We start from the raw sequence: 12,439 nt of genomic DNA, 5'->3' as shown, positions 1-12,439 counted from the left end.
TTTTATGATGTCATATCCTATACTATTTTAGAAAAGTTAAAAACAGTTTTTTCCCTTAACGAGGGGAGTCTGTCCCAATAAATGTTTAAAAATGTACAGCAATCAGCCACTGAGGAAAATAGTTACTTGACTGGGCAGCACAAGAGCCCAAGGTGGGAATTTGACGTGGAGAGAACACCATTAGAAAGGTTTAAACATAAACTGAGCATCCTTGTTTCCACTACACTCTCTCTGAAAATCCTACACCTCACCGCGTGACGAGGAACCCGCTGCGACTTACGGAGAATTTCTCATAGAGCTGATAGGTCAGGAGAGGGTTTGGGAGTTCGCGGAAGTAGAGTTTACACAGAGAGCCGACACAGTGAATGTCCTGGATATACACGTCTTTAGTCAGGTCTGGGATCTGCTCCGAGTCGAACTCGTGGCTGGAAAAGACAAGGACCACCAATAATCCTTCAAACACGCCTGACATTGATGCATGTAAAAAGCATATTTGGTTGTCAAGTGATAGATGGGTGCGTTGCATGTGCTCGTGAATCCCTCACCGTAGTTTCTGGATGTTGGATGCAATCCCTGACAGCCGGTAGATTCCATCCACAATGCCGTGCTTCTCGATGAACTCGGTGCAGCTCCTGAGGACCTGGGGAACTTCACACAGAAAAAGAGCAAAGGGGAATAACACACGAGTGCAGCAACAGACTACTTACATAGCAGATTTTAACCCTTGGACCAGCCAAATAGGAGCCCAATGAGCCCTTTAACTGGATTCCATTGACACAATATAAAACATATAACACGCATGTGAGTGCAAAGGGCCAAGACATAGTCTGTTGCTCACATCACCCCCAGAGAACACAAGTACTTAACGTGGCCGAGCTCTTCCAGTACACCCTGCGAAGAGGTATGCAGAGTATGTAACAGACAATGTATAGGACAGGACCTGTCCACCCACAATGAAAAACTGTACTGAACCCACATCAACAAGAGGTTATAACTCCAAAAGTACACGTAAGTACCTAACAATCCAGACAAACCGGGATGATATAGGACGAGAGCATTTCTCATCAAGGAAGCCGCCGTTTATTTTGAATGAACCCGTGATAAATGATGTGACCTTACTTGAGTTGATATCTATAATATTTTGTTATGTTGCATCTTGTAGGCGGAACGCCCCTGCTGCTGATCCTAACCCTCTGAAGTACTAAGAAGGGACACAATAGTGTCTGTATTTCCCTAGACAAACAGCCTATACGTCAATACGCTGCGCATAGCAGCACAATTCATGCAATTCAGCAACAGAAACTGCCGACACTTCTGCGGCTCACCTGGGAATTGCACCTGGGTTCTGACAATAGCGAACAGGACAGAGCTTTTCCTCCAGGTGTAACTCGCACACCTGGTTTCAGGTTTCCTGTCAGGTTTTATACACCAAAAAAAGCTATCCACTGGTTCCCTGCAGGCCACACCCATGGCTCAGGAGCTCTGCCCTGTAATTACTACTGCTTTTAGTATCTTCTATGTGTGTTGCATAAATGTTAGCAGGTTCTCTGAATAATTTATTAGGACTTGTCAGCTGTAATGCATTTTTGAGCTCTTAACCAATTAGTTACTGGAATGACTTATACCAGGAGTAAGTCATGGTCCCAGGACACACTAATGTGGCAATTTGTGGATGGGCAGAACTGAACACACAGCAGTTCTATCTGCCCTTTGCCTCTACATTAGTCTGATGTCAGTTACTGTTCTGGGGGCGAGGGGTCCAATGTACACCCACTCCACAAGCCAAACAGTTGGTTTAAGAAGGTCACCAGGCTGAATACACAGGGCGAACCATCTGCACTTTTCTCATTGTATATCATTCTGTAGCTGGCAAACAGCATCCATGTGATGTGAACATGTACAGCACCGGTTACCAGCCGGCATTAGCATGACAGAATACACAAAAGGGGCATTTACCATCCTGTCCGGAATTAAGCAGGTGCTCCCCAAGATCGCAGCCGAACACTCGCTCCCTCAGGATTCCCCGCTGCTTCAGCTTCTGTTTACTGGGCCGGGACTTCATGAAGGTTCTCAGGAAGGTTATGAGTTTGCCGTGTTTTCTGGACACTGCGAGACACAAAAAACAAATTGCATTTTGAGCCTTGACATCGCATGGCTTTTAAAATATTAATATCTGATATCTGATTAATATATAATATCTGATTAAAACACACAAAGCAGGAAAGTTTAGGAAGATAATCTTTTTTTGGCTGATGGACACACCCTTCATTATTAGTTGCCAGTATTTTGTTCACATAAATTGTACACGATTTCTAGTCTTGGTAACCAGATACTCGAGCCGCCCGTCCTTTTCTCCACCGCACCCCTCACCGACCCACCGGAAACCTTCATGGAAGAGCCATACGTGGCATGGTTGGGTGCTTTTGTCACTCTTTGTTCTCTGTAATCTGTGGCTATTTTCCCATATAGAGGAACTTGTTATTGAGTAGATGGCAGTGGGTTTTATTACAGTGAGGGTACACTCACTCCATACCAGGCAGTATGTTGTACTCATGCAGTATGTTGTACTCATGTTCATAGGGTGAAAATAACTTAATTCTAGTCACTGGGTTTTAACTGTTCTTAATATCTGCTAAATGGTTGTCCATTTAGCCATTGACACTAACACACAATGCGTAGGGCATGATGTCAATCAGTTGGCTGCGCATGCACAGCAATCTTAACTCAAGAGCTGTTAGCAAAAGAACCAACCAAACCATAAAGCACCTTCTGCCCTGGATGTGCCCCCAGACATTGTGGTACATTCCAGATGTGTGGCTAATGATTGCAAACCCGTTTATGCTAACATACTTTGGTTCTGTTTATTAAACGATGTGTAATTAGACTTTACAACAAGTTACACCCCATGAGCATTCCTTAAATCTTATCCATGCACGGTCTGTGTTATTACGGTGAAGTCGCCTGAAACAATCTATACATCTTCATGCCTGTCTGAACTTAAACCAGTGAAATCATGCACAGGTACCATGGGACGAATCGCGGCCCCCTCTGTCTCCTAACACACAGTTGGATTTTATCCTAAACTCTGCACTGGAAAGGGGCCTTTCCAACCACCCCTGCCAGTACTATCTTAGCCCTCTTTTAATGCCCTCTGGCATACAAATACCAGCCCTCTCTCACAGGCGGCTTCAATCACTGCGCGCCTCTACTGTTCTCTTGGGCTCCAGCCCACTCCTTTGAAATCCAGGAACTCCCTTCATTCTAAACACAGAGGCAAAAAAGGAACAAACGATGAACGATTCAGAAGCCAGGTGTCTGCTGTCATTTGCTAGAACCGTAACAATAACTCCAGCTCTGCACCAAAAGAGCAGAATGCTTTCTTAGGAGGTGCCAGGGCTAATCCCTGGTATTTACCACAAGAAGGTTAAAACCACAACAAAGCAAACAGTGTCTGGAACAGTTAAATCAAGGAGAAGATGAGCGACATAACAGCCAGTCTTCTTACCCCTGCTTCAGATAATCCTGGACGTTAGAGGGGTCTTGGGTAATAGACCAACCAAATAGAAACCAGTCTGGGACTGCCCACTGTACCCTCAGGCATTTACAGAGATTGTCCCATTTTAAGGGTTAACATGGACACCACCGCCTTACCTAGTCCAGGGATGCAAGCAGAGGCAAGAGGGCAAATCCAAAAATTTCCTCAGCGTAGAAAAAAAAATGCACGATTTGAGTCCAGCAGCAGAAGGGCCACAAGTTATTCTCCCCACTGAATGGGACACTCCTGACCACAACACCACTACAGGCAGCTTCCTTATACTCTATACAGACTGCCTTCAACGTTATAAACCCTCGCACTATACAGACTGCCGTCCCACGTTCTAAGCCCTTGCACTATACAGACTGCTGTCCCACGTTCTAACCCCTTGCACTATACAGACTGCCGTCCCACGTTCTAAACCCTTGCACTATACAGACTGCCTTCCACCTTCTAAGCCCTCGCACTATACAGACTGCCGTCCCACGTTCTAAGCCCTTGCACTATACAGACTGCCGTCCCACGTTCTAAACCCTTGCACTATACAGACTGCCGTCCCACGTTCTAAACCCTCGCACTATACAGACTGCCTTCCCACGTTCTAAACCCTCGCACTATACACACTGCCGTCCCACATTCTAAACCCTCGCATACGCTCTATACACAGACTGTCTTTTGCATTCTAAAGCTTCACAGACATTCTATACACAGATCAACTCCCATGTTCTAATCACTCGCACACACTCTATACACAGATCATCTCTGACCAAGGACACATACTAAAACGCTCAATAACTCATACACCTCCTGCAGTTACTGCCCGGCATATAAGTCTCAGCCTGTTCTTGTGATCACTGGCGATCTCATGCTCTGTTGGCTGTAGTCTTAGGATACATTCCCTTTCTTTGTAGTTCACCAAACAGCTCCTGTCTGCTTTTCCAGCCTGTCTTCCCCCGTTGGTCCCAGATTAGCCATGCACCATTTTCTTGTTTTGTGGAGTAAAATGAGCCCTTGTCTTCTGCCTGAGGAATCTCTCCTACCCTCCTCCTTCACCTCAGGTAAACACTCCTCCCTTCCCCTCGCAAAGAATGAGTCTCATTCTCTCCTCCAGCCTCAGTCACACCTCTCAGTACAGGGCAAGCCTTACAATGCATTGTGCGGGATTCCCTCCCCCGGCTGCCATCCCCATACCTCACAGATCCCTCCCCAGATAAAGAAACACACGCCTGCCTCCCCAGTCATGTCACCGTCTGGCTCACATTCTGCCTGGGTGCTTCAAGCAAGTCTCCAGTGCTCCGCAGCCCAGTGTGGGAAAGGTCCAAGCAAAAAGATGAATCGTAGAGGACCCCGGCATGTGAGCGGGCAGATCTTTGATGGCAGGGACTGTAAATGTCCCTACACAAATACTCAAACCTCATCATCATAACAGATGAAACATAGAAAATGGTATAGTTTTAATATACATTTTCCCATGCTCATTGTGCTCATTTTCACACACATTGTGTACGGTCACAGGGCCTGGGTTAGAGGTAAATCACAGGAATGTAGCACTGAAAGGAACAGCAAAAAAAAATACCCTCAGAAAGTGTGCATCTCCAGACGATGACACAGGGAGGTCCGAAGGGGTGCCTGAAGATGCTAGGAGATTAAAACCAAATGTTCCAAGTCACAATGACCAAAAGCAGACAATGTAACGTAAGGGTAACGTGTGGGGCACACCAGTGTCTGATGGTACAAAACATTAGACCACCACTGAGATTGATACTTCATTTCCATGTATCAATGCAACGGGAAGACCCCCAGGAGAGGGTTTATAATAATTAAAAGTGTCTGGGCCCTCCCTGCAGAATAAATGCTGACCCTCTCCAGCTGGAAAGGGCAGAGGGCTGGTGCCGATTCCCTCACCGCCTTTTCATTTTTGGGAACACTGTTGGATTGGCGACTACTGTAATAACTTACCTCTTTTCTTAACTACTGGGGTGATTGTGTTTTAAGGTGTTAAATAAACACATTGCAATCGCACCACTAATCCATCCAAACTTTTTTTTGCTGAATATAATGTAGAAACAAAGCAAAGACAGCTCTGCAAATAAAAAAATGATAAAAAAAACACACGCAACGTTGTTGTGATATCCCATAACGCACTGCATGTGCCAAAATGGAGGCCATTCCTGGCCATACAGAGGAACAGGTGTTAGTAGAGGGTGCTAAGTCTATACTACATACAGGGTTAGGCTATCAGAGCCGGTTCAGAGCCCACTGGGAGACATATTTACAGACCAAATAAAGGATATGGGGATATCAGAAATTCATTACTAAATACTGTTATACAATAAGTGTGAATGCCCGTGCTATGGAGTAATAGCCACGGCAGGGACCTTTAACAGTTAATATATCTGTAACCCGGCATGTTAGGTGAATGAACTCCCACGGGCTCAGAGACACAGGATCTGCTCGGAGGACACATATGGAAGAGGTACCTGAGGAGGGCTGCGAGTAACTCTGAGAAAGGCACGCTGGCCCCACACTATCCATCTCCAAATCTGTATTTATTTAGGGAAGGGAGAGGGAAGACAAAAGCGGTTAAGGAGGGTAGTGATTAGGAAAAGCGTAATATAAATTTACGGGCACAAAACTGCAGTACTATTTATACAATTCAAAAGTGCCACAAGACAACTTCTCAATACAGATCATGTTTAGCCTGTCTAATACAGAGACATCCCACCCTGCACACATAGCGACTGTAATAAAAAGAGACATCCACTCTATTCTGCATCTCCTGCACCCCTCAAACACTGCTTTATGATTAACGTAATACAATAATGTGATTCTTATACCATTAGATTATTTACTTGGAATGCCATGATTTCTGGTACAATTTTTACTTCATTTTTTGTGCCTGTATGAGATTTTCTCTGGAATGAGGGCGAGATGACACGTCCTTTAAACTATTTTCACTTCCATAATTTACAAAGCGCTGTTACTATGATATTGTCTAAGTTCACGCAGTGGCCTTTACTGATACGAACGATGGATTGACAGGTACAGGTAAATGTTTTGCAGCATTATAAAGCCAGGAGCTTAACATTAATGAAGTCGCACAAATGTTTTTAGGGTTCCTGTCTGTCTGGATCAAGGAGCAAATGGGAGCTTCCAGCAGAACGATGTCTGCTACCCCTAGTATGGAGCACTGCAAGTGACCTTACCCTTCGTGTGCAGAACATGCATTACAGAAAAAGAAAGTGAGGTAAGACAGAAGACATGGAACCGTACAGGGGGGGAAGTAGCTCCAGGAAGCCGGCCTCATTCCGTGCGCAGGGGAGACTGGATGGGAACAGATCACAACGAAAACAGAAAAAAAAAGGATTAAAAAAGCGAACAAGCAGAGCCATGTTTAACCATTCCATTACTCGCTGCACCTGCAGCTCGGAGCCTTATGGCTGCAGCCAACGCCATAAAAGTGCTACATACAACGCAAAGCTTGCCACCACTGGCGTCTGACAACGTAGCACAAAATATTCCAGGCCACCTCATCCAAGGGGACAAGATGTTTGGCAGCAGGTGCCAAGACCTCTTGGTGAAAAGGACTGAATTAGTTTGCCCCGTTGCAGATGCCAGTACAACGCCTAAAGATGCACAAGTGATAGATTAGTGAATTAAGCTAAGCGCTGCTCAGACTTACTGCGGGCCAGAGCTGATCCGTGGTTCCTTTGTTAGTACAACAAGCAAACATGTGACACGGAATGGAGATGGAGAACAGAACAGAAGGAGAGATTGAACATGGGAACATCAAAGAAAGACAAGACCTTAACAGACACTTCACCAGGTCTGAATGGATGGATGTTTTCTTCACTAGGGTATCATGAGAATTAGAGAGATAAACTCGGCAAAGCCACCAGTCCTCTGCTTCCCAGGACAAAACCTTCACAGTTCCTCGGTTAACAGAGTCCTTGGCCAGCCCTGTGACAGGCAGCAAGATTTGTACTGATGGCCAAGATCAAAACGGTGGCTGAATATAAAAATGCAGAATGCGCAGAACCTGCGCATCTTACCGAAAAAAAGGCTGAAACCTAAGGCAAGATATTGGATGTTTGTATGACAGTATATATGTGTAGAAATAAGAGAATTCCAATATTCTTCATTTTATAAATGATAATGGAAATGATGTGAATGTGACCATAAACATTCTGATTTTTAGTTAACATTTCCAAAATCCCAACCCTATATAATATCCACAGGTCTCTCTAGAGCAGACATGTTGTTTGACAATTGTCTAATTACCCCCTGCCTTGGGGACACTGTGATTAGGGTCGGGGGATGGGCTGTGGTGCATTAGCTGCCACAATGTTTACTGTTGTACTCATCTTTATGGTGGGGCTGTTTGGGAATTGCCTTCAGTAGGAGGGGTGTCACTTAACCATAGGTTGAGGCAGAGTAGATGAGGGGCAGATAACAGGCTATGGAAAAATGAGGAGTGGGTTCAGAGGCGATAACCAAATCTTTGGCCCAAACCACGCAGGGAGGCCACTGAGGAGGCACCTTGGAAAGATAATATTGTTCAGACTCCGTTATCACTGAATACACAGGATGAGATGGAACAGATGCCAGGTTAGACCAGAAATATATACAGCTATGAGGAAGACCACCAAATCAATGTCACTGGACCCCAAACTGCACCCTCTTTCTACCAAAATAACACTTCTGCAATCAGCAAGGCACATGCGCACCCCTATACCCCCTATACTTACAATCACACCCCTATATCGTCAGGAAAGAGTATGCAAATGTGCACCCCTATACCATCAGGAAGTACACCCAGGGCGCCTGCTCAGGACCTGCACTGATGATATAGACTATCCATCCGCCAGACCCACCAGTCATGTCTCTTGATTCCTAATAAATTGTGTTGATGCCTTAGGTAGACAAAGGGTTAAGTGTCTCCCCCAGCACCAAGACAACGGCTGTTTGTAGCCTTACAACATGCTTGTGCCTAGAATATTAACTCTGAATTTTTGAAGTTCGGATTAACAATATGACACGTAAATTGGACAAGACAATGAAATGACAGACAGAACACCGAATGAGACAATAACGCCTGCTCAGGGCGCATGGACTGGCCTGGATATCCGCACTTACCTGGCTTGGGAACGGAGTTTGTCATTGACTGGGGGACTTTATCGTTGATTAACTCCACACACTCACTGGGGAAGAATCCCACCTGCAGGGGAACAGTCAGAGATTCTGGATAAGCAGGTGCTGGATAAAGGAGCGAATAAGTCTTTAAAGCATATTCCAAATCACAAAAACAAACAGGCGACAAGCTGCTGCTGAGCGCAATGAATGTCTCCCAGAGAGATCCCTTATACCGCTGTATAGATCAAACCGGACGTTGTAGTGAATCCCTCACACTGACCCACCTGGAATCCATGTTTCCCCCTCCACCAAGTGGTCAGCTCCTTTGGCGGCATGTCAATAACTGATACAATGTCTCCCACCTGCAGATTAAAATAGTCTGTAATGAAAAGCTCTCCCTGGCAGTTTAGCAGGACGGAGTATTACAGCGTATACATTATATAGAAGTTACAGCAGGACGGAGTATTACAGCGTATACATTATATAGAAGTTACAGCAGGACGGAGTATTACAGCGTATACATTATACAGACGTTACAGCAGGACGGAGTATTACAGCGTATACATTATACAGACGTTACAGCAGGACGGAGTATTACAGCGTATACATTATACAGACGTTACAGCAGGACGGAGTATACATCATATAGACGTTACAGCAGGACGGAGTATTACAGCCAGTGTTCCCTCTAAGCTGTGCGCTTGTGTGCACGCACATAGCTTTTTAAGAGAGCGCACACGTCCGAAAATTGTGCGCACAACAGTTTTTCCCCAAAGAAGAAAAAAATAATTTTTTGGAAACTTTATGCGGCGCGGATATTGTGCGCACAAAATTTTTGCTCTATGAAAATTTTTGCACAAGAGAAATTTTCTGCGCACGCCAACTAAGAAAAATTAGATGGAACATTGATTACAGCGTAAACATTATATAGAAGTTACTGCTGAAACGCAGGTACCTCGAACGACAGTTCATCCGGGGCCTGAGCGTTGTACCGCTTTATGACGTGGGCAGCAGCAATGGCCGGGACGTTGATGGAGGACTCTTCATGTACGAGCAAGTGATTCCCTTTGTTATCGATCTACAATAGTCCAGACAGCACAATTACTTTACAAGTGTTGTACCCATCCAGAGAAAACCTTTTCAAACATCACCCACCTTTTATTTTGCGTTTTTCACTGGTATTCAGAAAGGGACAGGTAATGCAAGTGGTGTATTTACCAGGGACTCGTTAGGCAGGATTTCAATCCAATTAAAACACATTAACTATCTTGCATTTTACTCTGTCACTCGCCGAGTTGAGCCTTTTCAGAAAGTAGAGTTTAATTGTTCCATTTGGAATGATTTCCTCGCTGCTCTGATTGCAAATGTAACAATTTCTCAAGTGGGAAATCAGCTTGTATTGTGCATTAAGAATGAAATATTTCTGAGGACAGCATTTATCTCATTTCTTGCGAGAAGCATTACGCTGCGGAAGGAGTTGGAGATGCCTGTTATAGAGTCATAGAAGAATAAAAGTGATTGACTTCCTACAAAAAAGATCCAACTCGTTTGTGCCAGGTGATCCCAAAACAGAATAATGGAGCACAAGCCCCAGGCTGGCAGCTATGGATTCAGAGGGGCATTTACTTAATACCATTTGTTTATGGTTTGTACTCCAGATACAGAAAACAAGGACTTTCCCACCTACCTCCATCCACGTCAGGGCTGGTCCGCAATTGATCTTGTTCCCAGCAATGGCTGAGAGTCGGGACAGGTAAGCCATCAGCATCTGTGTGACCAGCTTGGAGGAGATGAGCACGTTAATTAAACAATCCAGGACAAGATACTTTTCATATAATATATGTAATATTTTCAATTGGTTTCAAGCGAACTGATCATTTATGTGGCTTATTCACGTACAACACCAGCTGTTATAATCCAAGACCAACTGGCGAACAATGTGTGATCTCGTAAGATGCGGCTATCTGCGATGCCATGATCTAGAAATGCATGGGCACTCTTGGTCACTCAAGGCAATTCATTATACAATAGTGCCATTTTCTTCTACAGATTAAATGCTGAGAATCACTAATACCCATAAAGGGTTAATCCTTGTGATGTCACCTCTCCCATCCAGAACCAGAGTTCAGGTTCCTTTCACGCTAAACTAGCAGCAAACACCGTAAACCTCATCGTTATGTAAATGTGAGCTAAAAAAAATGTAAAGGATTTGCTGAGAATCACAGCATTTAGCCGATCGGCTGCCAGTCACACCCGGCTGCCGGGGACAAAGAAAATGAACAGGTACTTTCGTCTCGCCCTCTGCATTAACCGCACCTGGAAAAGATCTGCCTCTGTTTATGCTACATTTTCCATGGCAACAGAAATACTGTACTGTACGCAACTGGTTCTAAGGGTCTCTGGTACTAAACGCAGTAACGTCACGGAGCCCAGCATATAACAGCCGCCTCCACCACGTGTACATCTATATATGTGGAACTGTAAGGGTTAACCCTCTGAGAGGTGGAAGAATGGCAAACACCATTGTGCAGACCACAAGGGCTACCTCAATTTAGCTCGATTTGAGGTATTCTTTTAAGGCGACCTGGATTTACCCCGCTGCCTACAGCCATGGCATCTTTTGGCCAACAGTGACAGCCCTTTCAGTCAACAAATGAGAGGCTACAAGAGGAATACTAATTCTATCTGGGGACGGTACCTCCGGACTGTCCTTCACGGAGTCGGCACGGGGCAGCTCTGAGAGCTGAGAGAAGCGCCGGTCATAAATACACAGATGGAGATGTTTGTCCAGAACCCGGAAATCTTCATAACTCCGCTTAACAATCCAGCTGCGTCCCTGCAAATACAACAGGATTATCAAGGTGCTTTCTATGAAACGTTTCCCTGGCGGACAATTGTATTCCAAAGCAGACGGTGCACCACAATCGCACTTTCAGGCGTGCTTATATTTGGACTTGGCAAAATAAATACCCACCAGTCTAATTAAAATCCATTTTCTGCCATGTGCAGTGAGAAGAGAGCTAAAGCCATCACTCCTGCAGGCTGCAAAGTCCCCCCCCAGGGCAAATAACAGGCAAAATCTGGAATTAAACCCTAATTCTACTGCTAAGTCTGTAATACGCAGCAAAGCACGTGGAGCGGCTCACAAAACAGGGCACATGGCAGGCGCAGTGATATATGTGCATCCAGCGGCAAAAAGAACTCCATCGGGTTATATGATGGGTTAAATCAACGACATTATTCTAGAAAGAAGATCTGCATTACTCCAACTGCCTTTGGAAATGACCTCAGCGGCAGGTCTTGGATCGCCAACATGCGTTGGATGCAGTCTCCAGTTCATACCGGGCAGCGCATTTAGACCCACAGACGCAGCACAGGGAGCGTGGAACGAGGCCGCTGGCTGCTGTCCAAACGCTGTGGCTGGAAACAAGACTGGGTAGACTTTGACGCCCGGCCAAATAACACATTAAAATATTGATATAAACTCAAAGTTTTTGTGCACATCGCTGGAAACAGAGGCCAGCGGCATCACTCCCACTCCACCTGCACAGGTTTATTGGAGAGCCACAGACAGACACGGTAATCAGGATGCAATAAATACAGAGATTCGTATACTGGAGAGGACCGAAAAACAATGAGAATACCAGGGTGCTGTCTGCTGCCTCAGCCACGTTATCAGACTGTTTCACAATAAAAGTATTATCAGTTTTTGCTGGGATTTTCCCATTTTCTCCCTTGCTGCTGCCAGACAAGTGTAATAATGTTTTGTGA

General features: G+C 45.1%; 1 protein-coding gene across 1 annotated transcript in view; it reads right to left on the bottom strand.

The window, feature by feature from the left end:
• LOC149286938 (rho GTPase-activating protein 32-like) overlaps window positions 1-12,439 on the bottom strand; it is a 92,242-nt gene that overhangs the window by 10,831 nt on the left and 68,972 nt on the right. Inside the window, exons 9-16 of the mRNA XM_089493711.1 lie at window positions 11,367-11,504; window positions 10,356-10,448; window positions 9,624-9,746; window positions 8,953-9,030; window positions 8,672-8,753; window positions 1,957-2,106; window positions 546-648; window positions 281-425 (exon numbers count right to left, since the gene is read on the bottom strand). Of these exons, the coding sequence (XP_089349837.1) occupies window positions 281-425; window positions 546-648; window positions 1,957-2,106; window positions 8,672-8,753; window positions 8,953-9,030; window positions 9,624-9,746; window positions 10,356-10,448; window positions 11,367-11,504 (912 nt within the window). The remainder of the gene's footprint in view (window positions 1-280; window positions 426-545; window positions 649-1,956; window positions 2,107-8,671; window positions 8,754-8,952; window positions 9,031-9,623; window positions 9,747-10,355; window positions 10,449-11,366; window positions 11,505-12,439) is intronic.

This window comes from Sceloporus occidentalis, unplaced genomic scaffold (genome assembly GCF_023333645.1).
Source record: "Sceloporus occidentalis isolate IW3139 unplaced genomic scaffold, rSceOcc1.0.p SCAF_66, whole genome shotgun sequence".
Taxonomy (NCBI): domain Eukaryota; kingdom Metazoa; phylum Chordata; class Lepidosauria; order Squamata; family Phrynosomatidae; genus Sceloporus; species Sceloporus occidentalis.
Note: the sequence above shows the minus strand (reverse complement) of the source record. Positions and strands in the feature narration are given on the sequence as shown.